This window comes from Equus caballus, chromosome 6, assembly GCF_041296265.1.
Source record: "Equus caballus isolate H_3958 breed thoroughbred chromosome 6, TB-T2T, whole genome shotgun sequence".
NCBI classification, from domain to species: Eukaryota; Metazoa; Chordata; class Mammalia; order Perissodactyla; family Equidae; genus Equus; species Equus caballus.
In genome coordinates, this window is record NC_091689.1 from 87,252,555 (window position 1) to 87,270,172 (window position 17,618).

Below are 17,618 nucleotides of genomic sequence, written 5' to 3' on the forward strand. Positions count from 1 at the left end.
CTTCCAAGTTGGTATATGCCCCTCAGATTCAGGCACAGTCCTGTTTCAAACTCCCCAGAGAGCTTCTCCACGGTGGTCTCAGGATGGAGAAAGCCCTAATTTCCTTAGGGGTGGGGACACCCTTTGCATCTGAATAGAGAAGGCTGGGCTTCCCTTGCCTTCCCTACCACCCCAATACCCTTAGAGACTTAGTCGCAGCCCCTCACCCATTATCCCTAAATAGCGCCTTACGCCCAGAATCACAAGATTCTGAGTGCACCCCGCTCCGGGATTTCCCTGACTCTGGGGTAGGAGCGATCCTAGGCTGGACTAGCTCACCCCAGGCCCAAGAAGAGGGCTTTTTCATCTGTGCTGGTTGGCGGGTGCCGAGGTCGGACCCCCAGACTCCGTGAGAGATGGGGTGAGGTGAGGGGTACAGAAAAGCGTTTGATGATACTTAGTTGAACTTGAAGGGCTAAGCGGAGCAGGGCCCAAATGCGACTATAGTCTATGCTTACCCCCTCCCCCCTAGCCTCCCTTACTACGGGGAAGGAGAGGAGTTGGGGTGGCGGTTATTCCCCCTCCCATTGGAGGTTAGGATGGCGTGGGAAAGCGCTGGTTCCAGAGGGGAGGAGGCGAAACCCAGACCGCGGGAGATTTTTCTGGTGAGGAAGGCGCGGGGGAGGGGGCGATCCCGGATCCAGAATAGGAAGGGTACCCGAGAGATGTTGGCCGAGAGGCGTGAGAAGCCTCCGGATTCCGGTCGCAGAGGACAGGGGAGAAATGGGCGACTAGATAGCGCGGAGGAGAGAGGAAGGGCAGCTCCCGCAGGGGGAGGGTCAGATCCTGAGTCCCAGGCAGCGGGGATCCCGGGGCAGGGGACGGCAGGGGCGGCCTGCACGGGGACTCTGGGACCGGACGTGGGTGCCGGGCCTCACCTGGAGCAGGGCCGGGCCGCGGGCGGCGGCGGCGGCGGCGGCGCAGGTGGCCGAGCCGGGCGGCGGCGGCGCCTCCTCCCCCAGCCCTGGGCCGGCGGCGGTGGAGGGGGGGCGGGGGTAGCACTTAAAGGGGCAGGAGCTACTGGGGTAAGGACGAGCGCTCGGGTAAGGGCTGTCGCGAAGAATCCGCTGGGGGAGGGGGAAGCGGGTGGCGTCTCCTAGGGGCCAGAACCAGGAAGGATCCCAGATGGAGGAAGAGAACACATCCCAGGAAGAAGAGACAGAAACTTCTGCAGTGAAGTGGGGGATGGTGGTGGGTCCGAACTGGAGGACTTGGGAGAGCTCTGCCCGCGCTCCCGGGGCACCGGCAAAGATCTCTTCACAAAGCAAGGCCAGGGAGGCAGTGAGAGTCACAGGACTGCAAAGAGGAGTAGGGGTGCCAGAGAGGGAACTCAAGGCCGAGCCTGCTGGGGTTAACGCACAGCGGCCCTACTAGGTGAACAGGTTCCCTGTTTCACCTCTTCAGGGCCCCATCCCTACAGCTGCGGAAAGGCACAGCCTCTTTCCCCCAGCACTGCTCAAGTTTAAAAGCCTCTGGAATCAGGAAGCCACGAGGGCAAAGACCTCCTAGGCCTTTCAAGCTCAATCCTGCCTCTCACTCAGTGTTCTCAGTGACTGGAGTGTGGGGGGCCGCCAATAGCAGCCCTAGTAAGGCTGATGTGGGACCGTGAGAATCGGCTTTATTCTAATTCAGTTTTCCCCCAACCACCACCACCCTTGCAGCAACCTCTGGGGCAACAGGAAGCAGCTGCTCGGTGCAGCCCCCACCTGGTGGTGGGTCAGGGTGGGGGAGGAGACAAGACAGGGACTTAAAAGGCCTAGGAGGAAAATAGGGGGAGAAGAAGCACCTTAAAACCCTCCAACACGACCAAAAGTGGGCTTTACTTTTTGGGAGGAGGCCAGCAGTGAATACTGTAAAATATGACTTGAATCCCAGCAGCTTAAATGGGGAGGAGCAGGGGCTGGTGGCTGGGGTGGGGGTGTGAGGTAGGGAGAGTCCCGACCTAAGGTGCAGAGTCTCAGACTCTTCCTTGGAGCTGGGGCTTGCCAATGCTCACGATCTCTTGATCGACAGCTTCACCAGCTGAGCCCCTGTAACCCCGTTTCCCCTCCTTCACCCCCCAAAAGAGCAAAGGTTAGGCCCCACCCCTGCTGAGTCAGCCAGGGAGGGAGGGAGGCAGGCATCCCCCAGGCCTTCCCCGGGGGCTGGTCCTCATACTTACCCATGTCAGGCTGGCAGGGCTCCAAGGCTGGGACCACCCAGCTCCTCACTGTCCTTGGTTCCCCCTTCACGTAAAGGCTGGTGTTAGATCCTCCCAAACTGTGAGCTGGGAACTAGCACGAATCAAAAAGCCAATGTATGCTTCCTGCGAACCACAGCCTGAACTGCTGTAGGGTGATGTCCCTGTGTGACAGACTGGGGTGGGGAGGGAGGAGGGAAGGGCGGGGCTTTCTCTGGGTGGAGAGGGAGGAGGAGGCGAGGACAGGGCAGAACCAGGAGAAATATGGAGGAAGGTTAGATCTGTGTTGACACTCCAGTGGCGTGATAGAACAGAGTGGTAAAGGGGGAAGGAAATAAATAGTTGCAGCTCGTGAGAGGGAGAGGGTTCTGGATGAATGCTGAGAGACAGGAACGTGTGGGAGGGAGGGAGGAGGGATACAAACGACCTTTAGGATCACAGTTCCCAGGTCGGCGTCTGAGCAACCTGGGAAACAAAGCGGAAAGGGCTGACCCACACCCTGGGGCTCTGCACCAGCTTCTTAGGCACTCGAGAGTCGGGACCTAGAGGAAATGCCCCCACCCCCAGAACTCAGCATTCCCAAATTCAGGCTTTTCTGGAAGCAAACTACCGGGCACAGGCGGCTCAGGGGCTCCACCTTCCGTCCAGATCATGACCCAGGAAAGACTGGTGCCAAGGACGTCGTAGGCAGATGGGAGGAAACTTAGAGGCCCCTACTCCACCCCTGGCGCCTCTCCCAAGGCCCCTCCCCAACCTTCAGCCCCAGGGGCCTCTGAATTGGGATTTCAGTTTGTCGCGCCCTGCTTCTACCCTACTTGAATGCCTCGGGGGTGGGGCTTATAGATGAGGCTCCTCCTCAGGACAAAAGCCCCAGCTGGTTTGTAAACAGTCATTAGCTAAGAACCACATCCCAGCAAATGGCCTTCATGGATTTCAAAATGGTGAGATCAGAGTTCTTGCAGTCTCCAGTCCTACCACCAGAGGGCAGTAGGAGATGGGTCTAGGCCCAGAGAATGCTTTCAGGGTTACCAAAAGCGACCTTGTACTCAAACAGGCACTTGTTTCAAACTGAAATGGTGGGTGTACTTTTGAGTATTTTCTAACTCTGCACATTCTAATGGGCTAAAATGAAGGGGAAGTGACGTAATTCCATTATTCAGTTCAGAAGGCCAAATCCAGCAACCGTGAAAATTGCTGTTCCCCTGTAAGATTCTTCCCCCAACTTTCCTAAGGGATCTTAGAGCTCAGGACAGGCCTCCTGGTATTTCATACTCTGAAGTGCCTCGAGGAATCATGTACAAGTCCAGGCTTGCCCAAAATACATGAGACGCTAGTTAGGAACACTTTCTGAAAAAATGAAGGCCTAGGTAAGATGGGGGGCCCTTTTGACTCCATTTTTGCACAGATCAGTATTAATCCTTTAGAATATGCATCATTTCCTAAAAATTTAATTCATTTAATTCACTGATTAACCCCTGCTTTGTCTTACAATAGCAGTTATTTTCCTACCCAACCCCTTTTTCCCAATACACTTGTAAAAAAATCCCTTTGCTTTTTAACCAAGTAGGAATGTGATATATAAACTATTTAAGAGGGAAAACAATCAATTTGCTTTCAACAAGTGACATCAAAGGGCCAAAGCTGAGGTCCTGCTATTAAGATCACATCTTCCACAGGAAGCCCCTCACAAGACCCACAGTTGTCCATCAATCCAAGACCATGGCTTTTCCTTTTTGACGACCCCATTTCAAACAGACGGCCTACTTTGTGCTACTGCTTCTTTTGGCCACTCAATTATTAAAAACTTGGCTTGGCTGTGTTGTCAGGACCAAGAAAAATAGACAGATTCGGAGGGATGTACATTTTATTGGAAACCTTAAATACTCTTTTCAGATAGAACACAATGTCTTCAGTCAAGGCTCTCATGTGGCCTACAGAGAAAACTGAGATTTTTGGGGTAGGGGCAAGGAGAGGGACAGCACGGAGGACGAATGCCTAGTTTGCCGAAAGGACCTGCTCACGAATGCTCTTCAGCCAGCTTATCAGCTTTTGCCACAGCTTCTTCAATGGGTCCCACCATATAGAAGGCCTGTTCTGGGAGATGGTCATAGTCACCTATATGGGGAAAAAACCCAACTGGTGAGAAGCGGAGGGACATCAACTTTCTGCAGTGTGTACGTAACTCACACTTGAGGCCACCAGTCAGAATGTGATGAATTCATGTCATCTAAGAAATCTTTTCTTAACAAACTTCCCTCACAAATCCAACTTAGAAAACATGATACAGTATGGATTAACAACAAATGGTCTGGAGCCACACAGCCTAGGTTCAAATTCTTGCCCTCTACTTTGCTGTGTGATATTGGGACCCGTTATTTTAAACTTTTCAGTGCTCCAAGTTTCCAAATTTGTATAACAAGATACTAATCGTCTTCCTTACAAGGATGCTGCAATTCACTTAGAGGACTAGCTTGCACTGAAGGCGCTCAGTAAGTGCTGGATGACTTAAGAATCCAGTAATAATACAAGCCTCACTCTGAGCAGTAAATATAGAGTATTTCCAAAGAAAATTGATGAGAAACAGCTTATTTTAGGGCCGCCCGATGGCGTGGTGGTTAAGTGCGCACGTTCCGCTTTGGCGGCCCGGGGTTCGCTGGTTCGGATCCCGTGTGCGGATATGGCACTGCTTGGCAAACCATGCTGTGGCAGGTGCCCCACATATAAAGTAGAGGAAGATGGACACGGATGTTAGCTCAGGGCCAGCCTTCCTCAGCAAAAAGACGAGGATTGGCAGCAAGTGTTAGCTCAGGGCTAATCTTCCTCAAAAAAAAAAGAAAAAGAAATAGCTTATTTTATTATTTAAAAAATTATATAACTAGGCACAGTCTACCTATAACTGCTTGATGGTTGCTGGAATGGGAACAGAGCACAGTGAGCATTCAAGAGATTTCAGCTTCTCTCATTTTTGGTTCAGCTTTATACCCAAAATCTCACCTGCCAAAATCTGCTGGAATCCTTTGATGGTCTCTTTCAGGGGTACCAACTTCCCCAAATGGCCTGTGAACACCTCAGCAACCTGGAATGGCTGAGACAAGAAACGCTGTATTTTCCGTGCACGAGACACAGTCAACTTATCTTCCTCAGAAAGTTCATCCATACCCAAGATGGCAATGATGTCCTGGAGGGATTTGTAGTCCTATGAGAAGACAAGACAAGAGAAGCCCAAGTAAATATTCACATTCCTTAAATTTGGACAAAAACCTAAGGGTTAATACCACCTTACATTCACACTAAGCTTTGTACAAAGCATTTTAGTATCTTGCCTCACTTCGTAAATTAGCGGAGGGGGAAGTTACACACTTGGGGTCATGAGGGCCCTCAGCTATGATCAGTGTCTTTTTCTCCTTATTCCTAGTCTGGTGCTGTTAAGAGACCTCATTAACACTCACTAAAAACTCCTGATCTCATCTTTCTTTGCTCCAAAACAAATGACACAATCACCACAAGTTCTGGTACTAATATAATCCCCAATTCTCTCTGTATGACTTTATGACCACCAACCTCACCTGAAATACTCACCTGTAGGATCTTTTGCACCCCACGGGCAACCTCATAATGCTCTGTACCAACAATGTTGGGATCCATGATGCGAGAGGTGGAGTCTAGAGGATCCACAGCTGGATAGATGCCCAGCTCGGCAATAGCACGGGACAGGACAGTGGTGGCATCCAAATGGGCAAAGGTAGTGGCAGGGGCAGGGTCAGTCAAGTCATCAGCAGGTACATAGATAGCCTAAAGTGAGTCAAGAACCCATGAGGAGCAGCAGGAAGCCAAGTATTCCACTTAAGCCATCCCCTTTGCTGACTTTTCATCTCACTTCATCTTCTTAGCATTCTGTCCACCCCAAAAGAGCCTTCTTACCCCTAACAGCTGCTGAGAGCTTAGGGATTATCTGGTCCCTCCAAGCTGTGACAAAACAATTTCCATTGTCATTCCTTTTGTTCTTCATCCTACATTTTAACTCTTAGTGATACCCACTTTTAGAGTTAAAAAACAAAAGCAAAAAAACCTTGCACCACTACAACAGTTCACTAGGAAAATGAATCATGAAAGTTACTCTAATGCAGACACATTTTCAGATAATTCTACTATACATACCATCTATATACATTTGAAAGTTTGTAGTACATTAGTGCAGTATATATTTAATGCTCAGTTTCCATCTTCAGACTCCTCTGCAACTGGAAACCACTACTTTTGTGATCTATATTTGCATGTATACCTTCAATTACTTTAGATGAGTGTTTCTTAATCTTTTAGAGTTTTTAACATGCACACACACAATTTTACACATTACGTAAGGGAGCTCACGAACCGGGTTAAAAGCCTTTTGAGGCATAAGTAACGAGGTTTCATACGTCTCTGTACATGCCTTTATGCAAATGAGACTTTCATTCATTTAATTGTTCTTACCTGTACAGAGGTGATAGATCCCTTCTTGGTTGTGGTGATTCTTTCCTGCATGGTACCCATGTCAGTGGCCAGGGTAGGCTGATAGCCCACAGCAGAAGGGATTCTGCCTAATAAAGCAGATACCTAAAAAAAAAAAAAAAAAAAAAAGAGTAAAAACAAAGGTCTTAGTCTCTACATCTTTAGCCTCACCTGCATCATTCCATAGAAAGGTCAAATGAACCCGGTCCTCTCAAGCCTCTCTTACCTCTGAGCCAGCCTGGGTGAAGCGAAAGATATTATCGATAAACAAAAGTACATCTTGACCTTCTTGGTCTCTGAAGTATTCAGCCACAGTCAGTCCAGTCAGAGCTACCCGGGCACGAGCACCAGGTGGTTCATTCATTTGACCATACACCAGCGCTACCTGCAGTAATCATACATAAGTAGAGAACCTGGCAGAGAAGTATGGAAGCCATATACCCAAGGTCTCCAAATCAAGGGAAACTACCCCCAAAATCCTCCTTCTCAGAAGGTATCAATGCTTTTTGTTCGCAAATTTCTATTCCCTTTTAGAGATGCAGTTCAAAACAACACAAAAGACAGTTCTTGTATTACTGAGCCAAAATTCCTGTAGTAGGAAGTAAATAAACTCTAAGTAAGGGGCAGGCATAAAATAGGGTTATCTGAGACATATGAACCACCTCCAACTCCCTCCAAAATCAGCCTCAAATGATGGGACTATCTACCAGAAACAGCCTGGAAATGTAATCTAATGTCAAGGAGAAAAGAAAATGTGCATCAGTGTATTAGAATTTGGGAGAAAAACACTGACAGAAATTTCCTTTGTAGGTCCTGGAACACTAAAACTAAAATACAAAACATGGCTTCAGCCAGCAATGCACTCAACTCCAAGTTTCCTAATGTAACGACTTTGCGGACACCAGCTCAGGGCTCACCTTGGAGGTAGCATCTTTTAAGTTGATAACACCAGACTCAATCATTTCATGGTATAAGTCATTGCCCTCACGAGTCCTCTCACCCACACCAGCAAACACAGAGTAACCACCATGGGCTTTGGCGACATTGTTGATTAACTCCATGATCAGTACCGTCTTGCCGACTCCAGCACCACCAAAGAGCCCTGGGAGAGGATGAAAAGAAAGAATATTCTTTCTGTGTTCTGTGTTCCCAAATAAGCAAACTTCAAAACAAATTTTCTTTCCATCTTTTTCCTTCTCAGGAATGGCATCTGGCTTCAGCAAACTCAGAAGAACGAAAGTCAGAAGCTACTCATCAGCGAGGGACAGATCTCGGGACCCACTCATAACATAGTAGGAGTTTTTCTTCCCACATTAGGTTTGGAAAATATGTACCCACCACTAACATACCAATTTTGCCACCTTTGGCATAGGGAGCCAGCAGATCCACAACCTTGATACCAGTGACCAGAATTTCCTGCTCAACGCTCATCTCCATGAACTCAGGAGCCTCAGCATGAATAGCAGCAAATCTGTAAAGGCAGAAAAGATTGGTGTCTCTCCATCATGTTGAAAGGTTCCTCTCAATTCTCAAGTCTAACCCTTTACTCATAGCCTCACCTCCTCTTATATAACATTCTAGACAAATTGTCATCTGGCATCTTCCCCAATGTTCTACAATGAAGGGGATTTCATTATCTCAGGAAGCAATAATCCCATTTCCCAACAACTTTAACTATCATAAAGATTTCCCTTTTACTGAACCCTAATCTAATAGCACCTCTCCACACACCAACAGGAAATACAAGAAACTCTAAGTTCTGGAAACCCCACAACCTAAGCCACTGGTATTAAAGCTCACTTAAATAATCAACTTAGGTCCTAAGTAGCAGTTTTTACAATCAGAATTTCTGCATCCTTCATTTTCTTCAGAAGAAACTGGATTGTGTGGTTTTAATAATCGAATATATCACTATTTTAAGTATTCTCTGCAGGAAAAATCTACTATACTAGAAGGTATCACCTTAATGTATAAAACTGCAAGAAAAACGTTTCTTTGTGTGTGGATGCAGCAAGAGGGATACTCACTGTTTGGTTTTGATGGGACCTCTCTCATCAATAGGTTCTCCAATGACATTCATGATCCTGCCCAAGGTCTCAGGGCCAACAGGAATTTTGATTGGTGCACCAGAATCCAGGACTTTCTGGCCTCTAACCAAGCCTTCTGTACCATCCATGGCAATGGTTCTTACTGTGCTCTCACCTGTCAGATAAAGGTATTGCAGGGTCATCCATAAGAACAAGTTGGCTTCACCATATTTAATGAAAGTAGCTGGCATGAAAGGCCTAAGTCAACCAAGACTCCTTCTCAGTACCTAAACGTGGCTTCAGCAAACTCAGAAGAACGAAAGTCATTTTGATGAAATCATCATAGAAGGAAGACAGCCTGGTTTTTGGGATATTTGGGCTAAACAAGCTCTTTACTATTCCTAACAGATTCTACTTACCCAAATGCTGGGCCACCTCCAAAACCAGCCTGGTCTCCCTGCCTTGCACTTCCAAAGCATTTAGGATGGGTGGCAGTCCCTCATCAAATTGGACGTCCACCACCGCACCGATGACCGCCACGATGCGCCCGGTGGCGGCACCTGCCTTCGGCGCAGGAGATGTTTGGGCAGCATAGTCTCTGGCTAACAGACAAAAAACATATGGGAAGGAGCTGGGGTCAGGACGGTGAAAGGTCATCGGAAGCCCCCGACTTGACCCACAAGGACTGGTGACTTTGGCCCAGGCCCGGCCTCCTTCCGCTTGCTCGGAAGGCGTGTCCAGAGGGAGGGCCTCGCAGGAACCGAGAAAGCGCCTGCACAATCTTCCCATCCTCATGCACAAAACCCCATCGTTAGAGAGCTCGGTGCCCTCATTCTACCGGAAGGTCAATGCACCTGCCCACACTTATCCGTCACACAGCGCCCCTTTTCCAAAATGAGATGGAATTAGATCAAAGAAAGCTCCCAAGGGCGATCCGTTCTTGTCCTCCTCCCATCAGAAAGCAGGGCACTGGCCCTGGCGTCCCTCTAGCACCACAGATCCCTTAGGCCCGAGCGACAATCGGCCCCCGACTCAAGGTCATGGGGCTGCAGAAACGAACCCAGCTCCTAGAGGAAGGCACTTACCAGGCTGCAGCGCTGCCGGGGCGGCCCTCAGTAAGAGCTGAGCTTGGGGCAGCGGCGCGGACGGGCTGAGTCCCCGCAAGGCCCCGGAGGCCGAGGCAGCGGCCACACGACCCACAAGCCCCAACATGGCGGAGTCCGGGTGGAGACTGAGCCCCGCAGCGGTCCCGGCGCCAACTCGCCTGCAGTTGGGAGGAGGCCTGCTCTGCAGTAGGCACGTCCATTGGATGAATTTGCTGCCCATCACTCTCAACGCTGCTCCTATAGGCTGACAATCTCTCATCTCCTCAACCATTGGCCAAAATTGGTGCTAATCTGAATTCCTATTTTATTGGACATTGTCGGGCTAGGTGCAACCCTCAGAGCCTCGAAACATAATTGGATAACAGGGATGTCAGTTGGAGGCAATACTTGGCGGAACTACGTTTAGGAAAGGGGCTGAGTTCCTGTCGGGAAGCACGTGGGCTGTCTTTGGCTGTCCTTGGGCTTTCTCCTTAGGTAGGACCTTGAGCTGGGTGACAGTCGCGGCGGGGGGTGGGGGTGGGGGTGGGGGGGTTAGGAAAGTGGTAGTGTCGTGAAGCGCCACCGATAGTGACCTTGGCGAAGTCAGGAACCTTCTCTAGAGTCAAAACACGGTTTTTCTTCCGCAGCAGTGAGATTGGAAACTTGCAGGCAGCTCAGCAGGTCAGCAATCCGGACAGAATGTCTATCACTTAAAGCTGTACGGTGAAAATAACTAACGTAACCAGTCATTTAACAGATGTGTGCTAGGCATTGAGAAGACAAAGATAAATAAGATTTAGGACTTCCCTTTTAAAGACAGATGAACAAACTATGCAATAAAGTGTGATGGCTCCTGGTTAGTATAGGGTAAGTGGGTGCATGCAGGAGGAGGGGATAAATTTGGGTCACCTGGAGGTGTAGGGAAATTGCCTCAAAGTGGAGGAGGCTGACAGATCCGTTGTGAAACATGAGTAGAAATTCTTAGGGTAAAGCGGAAAAGGAGACTATTCCTAGCACAGCTTTACCTGAAACAGCATGTCCCTTTTGTGGAACTACAGGTGAGGAAAGTTGGAAGTGAGGAAGGGAAAAAAGAGAGGACAGTAAAGAGATGAGTATAGAGAGAGAAGCAGGGGCCCGGTCTCCAGCTTTGGATGGCGGTGGAGGCTGGGCAGATGTAGGTGTGTGAAAGTGCTCTTTGAGTATGGAAAATCATGGAACAGGGCATCCTTTTCTGTAGTATTAATTTTATTCAAAGTCCTTGGGGGGCAGGATAAGGGAGGCCCCTAATCTATTAGAACAAACATGGCTATGTGGAGTAATTCATCATGGAGCTACCTCCCCAGACTTTCTCCCACCAGCCTACATTAGTTCTCATTTGTCTGCATGATCAGGAAAAAGTTTCCTGCTTTTGGCAGTGTGGAGCTATCAAAGGATTTAAAGGAGAAAACAAGCAACAGAAGAAAATCTTAAATTTGAAGTGCCTATGGGTAATCTTGCCTAGGAGGAGGGAAAGGACCAAGAAAACAGCAATGTTGTCTCAAGCAGACAGAGAAAAATGAACCAGTAAAGGAAGCAGCAGAGAAATAAGAGGACCAAAGAACAGTGTTAAGAATCAAGGAAAGAGAATGTTAAGGACAAAGTGGTCAATAGTACAGTATCAATCACATAAACATCGTGTAAAATGAGGGCTGCAAAGAACCAATTGGATTTGGCAACTAGGAATTCATTCTATGGTGAAGTGGGGTCAAGGTAATTTCAATGGGTTGCATCATAACACACGATATACATTTTTGATTTGCAATCTGTGCTCTTTCTGTTACACTGGGCAGCATCCCAGTTAATAGGGACCTATGTATTTCACTTGCCTCCCTAGAGGTTAAGTTTCCATAGATATGCTAGGATACTCCTTAACAGTATTGCCACTCGGGTCAGACTGGGTTAAAATCTTGTTTTTGCCATTTACTAGATATCATTGGTCAAGTTACTTAAAACCTCTGTACATTATTTTCTTCAACTATAAAAGAGGTAATAACAAAATGGGGATAATCTCACAGGGTTGTTTTAAGAAGTAGATTAATACACGAAAGAGGCATTTACAACAATGCCTGACACAGTTACCACTGTGTTTTGGTACTTTTACTTACTGTTGAATTAGTGTTAAGATCCTTTGGTTTTGTATCACCAATTTTGGTCTTGGACAAAATTTTATTAATGATCAAACACATTTAAACTGACACTTCATTTAATCCAAGTGTCAAAGTAAAGATTGTCACATAAATTTTCAGGTAACTGAAGCTCATCACTTTTTGAAATGTATCATACATTTTTATCCTCTCAGCAGATTAGGGTATCAAGTAATTTAACTTTTTCTTGGACATTTGGGTTATCATTAAGCAAATTTTTGTATCACATTGCAATGCTAAATGCTTTCAGCGTTACTGAGTTGGATGTGTAGAGCTATTTCTCCCTTATGCTAAGTTTGTGAACTTTTTATCTTTATAATTCCTTTGCCGTCAATGTTTGCCCTCAGCAACTTCCTGTCCTCCTCTTCTGAAATCAGATAAACCTGCTAAATTTATAATACTGTCTAAAATAAAAGTAAATAAACTTGATTAGCTTGGGTTGACATAGGCCTTAACAGTCTTTCTGAACAAATAATGTCATCTATTTTAGAATTCTGACATGTTTTGGTCCTACTTCATATTTCTTTTTTTGGTGAGAAAGATTGTCCCTGAGCTAACATCTGTGCCAATCTTCCTCTATTTTTTATGTGGGATGCTGCCACAGCATGGCTTGATAAGAGGTGTGCATGTCCGTGCACAGGATCTGAACCAGCATACCCGGGCTGCTGAAGCAGAGCACGTGAACTTAACCACTACACCACCAGGCCAGCCCCCTACTTCATATTTGATGATTCCCAGATGATAGCCCAGCTAATATTTCACGCAAAACACAATTTACTTTTCATGGAACAAGAGGAACCACAAAGACCTAACCTGGTTTCTTACCTGAAGTTAATTCCAAATGACTGATCCCATAATTTAGGACTGAAAACCTTATCAATTTTATGTTAAGGTGAAAATTGCATTTTCCACCAACTCATTTTACTGCCATCCACAGTGGTCATGCCCCACATTCTTCCAGTACTTTGTAATTGGTAGAATGTCTCGTCTCTACATTTCTTGACAATCATCTTGGGTGATTTCAAATTTCATGAAAATGATCCATTCAATACTCTAGCTTCAGAGTTTTTTAATCTCTTTTATTCCAATTACAGTCATGCACTGCACAACAATGTTTCAGTCAACAATAGACTGCGTATACCATGGTTAGTACCCCATAGCCTAAGTGTGTAGTAGGCTATGCCATCTAGGTTTGTGTAAGTACACTCTATGATGTTCGCATAACAAAATCACCTAACGACACATTTCTCACAACATGTCCCTGTAGTTAAGTGACACATGACTATAGTTTCACATTCATTTTTTTTTTAAAGATTGGCACCTGAGCTAATAACCTTTGCCAATCTTTTTTTTTTCCTGCTTTATCTCCCCAAATCCCCCCTGGTACATAGTTGTATATCTTAGTTGCAGGTCCTTCTAGTTGTGACATGTGGGACGCCACCTCAACATAGCCTGACGAGCGGTGCCATGTCGGCACCCAGGATCCGAACTGATGAAACCCTGGGCTGCTGCAGTGGAGCTCATGAACTTAACCACTCGGCTACGGGACCTGCCCCTCACATTCACATTTAAGCATCCTGCTCCCCAGTCATTCCCAACTTCTATCATCCTGAAGATTGTTCAACCTCAGAAATCCAATATTCTTTTGTCAGACCACAACTCTGGTGTTTTGGGTTTTTTCCCCCCCACACAATACATGAACATATTCTAGGTATACAGGATTTGAATAAATCTTTCCACCACTACCCCTAAAATCTCACTCCCTTTTCCAGAAATAACCACTAAAAAACATTTTGCATATACCCCATTCACTTTCTGTCCACTTCATATACATATAAAATACACATTCCTGTTTTTAAAAACCTCAGTGGAAGCACACTACAGAAAAGTTAAGTTTTCTGATCTTTATGTTTTAGAGAACTTTCTGTGTCAGTACATTTAAGTTTACTTTATTAAGACTGCACCGTATGCCATAAGTGTGTAATCTTATTTTATTCCAGTAATGATCACTGGGATTGTTTCAAATGGCTATTACATGCAACACTGAATGAAGAGAAAACCTTGTACCCAAGATCATTGAGTATACCATCTAGTATTTCTTTAACATACATTTCTAGAAATAAAATGTTGGCTTAAAATTGTTCATTTAAATGAGTTTTTGCCAAATGGCCTCCTAAAACCATCTTGCTAATTTATCAGGTTCCCAGAGTCCTTGTCAAAACTTTTTAAAATGTGGCTGTTAAATGAATGAAATTATTTCATTGATTGAATTTGCATTTCCCTAATTTCTACTAAAATGGAATACTTTCATATTTATTGGCCATTTATATTTGTTCAGTGAATTACCTCTTCCTATCTTTTGCCTATTTTTCTTCCTATTGCTTATAATGATTAAGTACTCTTCAAATGCTTCTTGTAAAAACTTTCTTCTAGTACATCACTTGTCTCTTAACCTAATGAGATCTTCTTTTATATTTTGGTGAGAAAGATTGACCTGAGCTAACATTGGTTGCCAATATTCCTCTTTTTTTGCTTGAGGAAGATTGTTGCTGAGCTAACATCTGTGCCAATCTTCATTTTGTATGTGGGAGGCCACTCAGGATGGCTTGATAAGTGGTGTGTAGGTCTGCACCCAGGATCCAAACCCGTGAACCCCGGGCCACTGAAGAACGTGCGAACTTAATCACTACACCACCGGGCTGGCCCCCTTAATGGCATCTTTTGACCTAAGTAATTTTTAATGTCAGATTTGTTAACTTTTCCCTTGTAGCTTCTAGATTTTGTTATGCTTGGAAGGACTTCCCCCTACTATTAGCTAAGAATTTGATTAATGAATAGTTTTTTTCAGTGAGTAGGTCAGGATCCACCTGCATCAGAATTGTCTAAATCTGCACTATTCACTTTGGTAATCACCAGCCATATGGGGTTACTTAAATTTAGTAAAATTAAAAAGAAATCCAGTTTCTCAGTGGCATTAGCCCCATTTCATATCTTCAACAGCTCTATTTGGTTGGTAGCTGCTGTGTCAGACAATGGAGATACAGAACATTTCCTTCATCACAAAGTCACAGTGGACGGGGCTGATACCACAGCAGAACCAACTGACTCATAATCTGCAGTTTAGATCTAGAACAGTGGTTGTCAAACTTTGGCACACATCAGAATCACCTAGAGGGCTTAAAACAGATCACTGGACTCTACTCTCAAGTGTCTGATTCACTAGTCTGTCTGGGGGCCCAGAATTTATATTTCTAACAAGTTCCTAGGTGAGACTGATGCTGCTAGTCTAGGGACCACATTTTAGAAATCACTGATCTCAAGTGTCACTTAAATTGCGAACTCCTGGGCCTCACATGAAACTTACTAAAGCCTAGCTCAGGGCTGGGACCTAGGAATCCACATTATCAGAGCGCCGCACGATTTTGACAGTTTGAGAACCACCAGGTTCAAAATGGGCCACAGGGCTATAGAAATAGGGAAAGAGGGGCCAGCCCAGTAGCATAGTGGTTAAGTTCACATGCTCCACTTCGGTGGCTGGGGTTTGCAGGTTCATATCCTGAGTGTGGACCTACAAACCGCTCATCAAGCCATGCTGTAGCAGAGTCCCACACACAAAATACAGGAAGACTGGCAACAGATGTTAGCTCAAGGCCAGTCTCCCTCACCAAAAAAAAAAAAAAAAAAAAAAGGGAAAGAACTAGAGCTACAAGAGTAGTTGTGAGAACAGAGAAAGAACAAGGATTCAGGGACAGGTATACTCCTTATGGGGACTATTAGTCATAGCAGAAGCTTTACATTTCACTCTCCTGAACTTGTGATCACGATAAGATCCAGCCATCAGAATGGGATGCAAAATAGAGTATGGAAGGGAAGGTCATTGGATTTGAATCTAAGAAATTTAGGCTAGAGTTCTGGATAGGTTCTTCACATACACAATGAAAATTATCCAGGCTGACAATATAACGTTAAAAGCAAAGCAAGACTGGCAGTTTCTTAAATAAGTTGTCACCAAACCCCCATTTGACCACCTACGTATCTCTGGAATCTGTCTCTCCAGGTCTCACTGCAAAGTGCACCCCTTTGCCTTTTACCATTTGAATTACTGCACTAACTTGTTTTCTTCCCTCCAGACCCACTCACAAAACATAACCCATACTATGGCATTTCTGAAATATATTCATTCATAAAGTATTTACTGAGTCTTCACCACGTCAGGTGCTGTCCTAAGGGCAGGAGATTTAGTGGCGATATGTACATCCTTCACTCTTCTGCTAAGACATACAACTAATAATCAAGTATGTTTAAAAGAAGTCCACAGAACTGAAAAGCATATACGATAAAAAAAAAATTTAAGGGGCCAGCCTGGTGGCGCAGCAGCTAAGTTCGCATGTTCTGCTTCGGCGGCCCAGGGTTCACCGGTTCAGATACCAGGTGTGGACACAGCACCGCCTGGCAGGCCATGCTGTGGTAGGCGTCCCACATATAAAGTAGAGGAAGATGGGCATGGATGTTAGCTCAGGGGCAGTCTTCCTCAGCAAAAAGAGGAGGATTGGCAGCAGATGTTAGCTCAGGGCTAACCTTCCTCAAAAAAAGAAGAAGAAAAAAAAAAATATATATATATATATACACACACACACAACTATGTACTGGGGGGCTTTGGGGAGAAAAAGGAAAAATAACAATTTAAAATAAATAATAATTAAAAAAACGCAAAATGAGGGCCGTCCTGGTGGCACAGCAGTTAAGTGCACACGTTCCGCTTCGGAGGTCAGGGGTTTGCCAGTTCAGATCCTGGGTGCGGACATGGCACCGTTTGGCACATGTAGAGGAAGATGGGCACCGATGTTAGCTCAGGGCCAGTCTTCCTCAGGAAAAATCAGGGGATTGGCAGCAGTTAGCTCAGGGCTAATCTTCCTCAAAAAAAACCCCAAAATGGACAAAACTATAAATAGACACTACCCCCCATTCAAACAAAAACTCACCCAAGTGATCCTCTCCCCAACTAAGTCTTTAAAGCAATAGTAATTAGAGTTCAGATTTGAGATACAGAGCCAAACAGCTCTCCTGAAGCTTCTGGCCTGTCGTTTCATCTTTCAGCATGAAATACTCAAGTTAGAGGGACCAGGTATCATGCACAAGGTTTACAACCTGACTGAGCAATAAGGGTTAATGAAATCTCATTCAAGTGTTTGAAAACAAGATAGATTTTAAAAGCTGTAAGGACTTCAGCAGACAGGATGGAATGAGAAACCTATCAAGCTATACTTAATGCTATGGCCTAACAGCTGGCAGTAAGCCACTGAATTCTTAAGGAATCTTTAACTTCCAGAACTTGCATATAAAAAGTTTTTCACAAGAATGGAACTAAAACTATGAGGGTTTTTGAACTTTTTAAAGTTTTCCCCTGAAGCTAAGAACTACACCACTTATCAGTAGTACTGATACCTTTGGCATGCTCCAGAGAAACGAGACCAAGTTTAAAATAATTTTTTAAAAGTACAGAAGTTCATGGGGGCCAGCCAAGTGGCATGGTGGTTAAGTTCATGCACTCTGCTTCAGGAACCCAGGGTTCACTGGTTTGGATCCTGGTGTGGACCTGCACATTGCTCATCAA

The 17,618-nt window shown here is 45.6% G+C and overlaps 2 protein-coding genes, 1 long non-coding RNA gene and 2 other non-coding genes across 38 annotated transcripts in view; 1 reads left to right on the forward strand and 4 right to left on the reverse strand.

The window, feature by feature from the left end:
- The window catches only part of BAZ2A (bromodomain adjacent to zinc finger domain 2A), a 33,719-nt gene extending 31,189 nt beyond the window's left edge, over positions 1–2,530 (reverse strand). For 10 of the 34 annotated variants that reach the window (XM_023643793.2, XM_070271667.1, XM_014740867.3 and 7 more), the window contains exon 1: positions 2,201–2,393. In XM_023643793.2, coding sequence (XP_023499561.1) covers positions 2,201–2,204 — 4 coding nt within the window. In that variant the 5' untranslated portion in view covers positions 2,205–2,393. Of the gene's footprint in view, positions 1–917; positions 1,024–2,200 lie in introns of those variants that run through there. The other 24 variants (XM_070271696.1, XM_070271685.1, XM_070271665.1 and 21 more) reach the window with 12 other exon arrangements.
- A 1,534-nt stretch (positions 2,531–4,064) lies between these two features.
- ATP5F1B (ATP synthase F1 subunit beta) lies at positions 4,065–10,046 on the reverse strand. Its single transcript, NM_001195525.1, has 10 exons — positions 9,822–10,046; positions 9,156–9,338; positions 8,737–8,911; positions 8,059–8,180; positions 7,627–7,811; positions 6,936–7,094; positions 6,692–6,814; positions 5,798–6,010; positions 5,213–5,414; positions 4,065–4,333 (listed from the first exon to the last, which is right to left on the reverse strand). Exons 1-10 carry the CDS (start codon positions 9,946–9,948, stop codon positions 4,236–4,238), a joined length of 1,587 nt encoding a protein of 528 aa, NP_001182454.1. The 5' UTR covers positions 9,949–10,046; the 3' UTR covers positions 4,065–4,235.
- Positions 5,307–8,521, forward strand: LOC138924833 (uncharacterized). The gene is made up of 2 exons (XR_011440137.1): positions 5,307–5,444; positions 7,911–8,521. It is a non-coding gene; the product is annotated as an uncharacterized lncRNA (long non-coding RNA).
- Positions 7,902–7,972, reverse strand: LOC111774079 (small nucleolar RNA SNORD59). The gene has a single exon (XR_002808922.1). It is a non-coding gene; the product is annotated as a small nucleolar RNA SNORD59 (small nucleolar RNA).
- On the reverse strand, positions 9,012–9,086 carry LOC111774080 (small nucleolar RNA SNORD59). The gene has a single exon (XR_002808923.1). It is a non-coding gene; the product is annotated as a small nucleolar RNA SNORD59 (small nucleolar RNA).
- Positions 10,047–17,618: the final 7,572 nt, after the last annotated feature.

What these genes read in the sequence shown, in the direction of transcription:
- ATP5F1B (NM_001195525.1), bottom strand. Translation starts at nt 9,948, where the DNA reads ATGTTGGGGCTTGTGGGTCGTGTGGCCGCTGCCTCGGCCTCCGGGGCC. An exon ending in TAAAAGATGCTACCTCCAAG is followed by an intron (nt 7,095 to 7,626) that starts GTGAGCCCTGAG and finishes TGATTACTGCAG; the next exon opens with GTAGCGCTGGTGTATGGTCA. An exon ending in ATTCCAGCAGATTTTGGCAG is followed by an intron (nt 4,334 to 5,212) that starts GTGAGATTTTGG and finishes TTCCCCATATAG; the next exon opens with GTGACTATGACCATCTCCCA.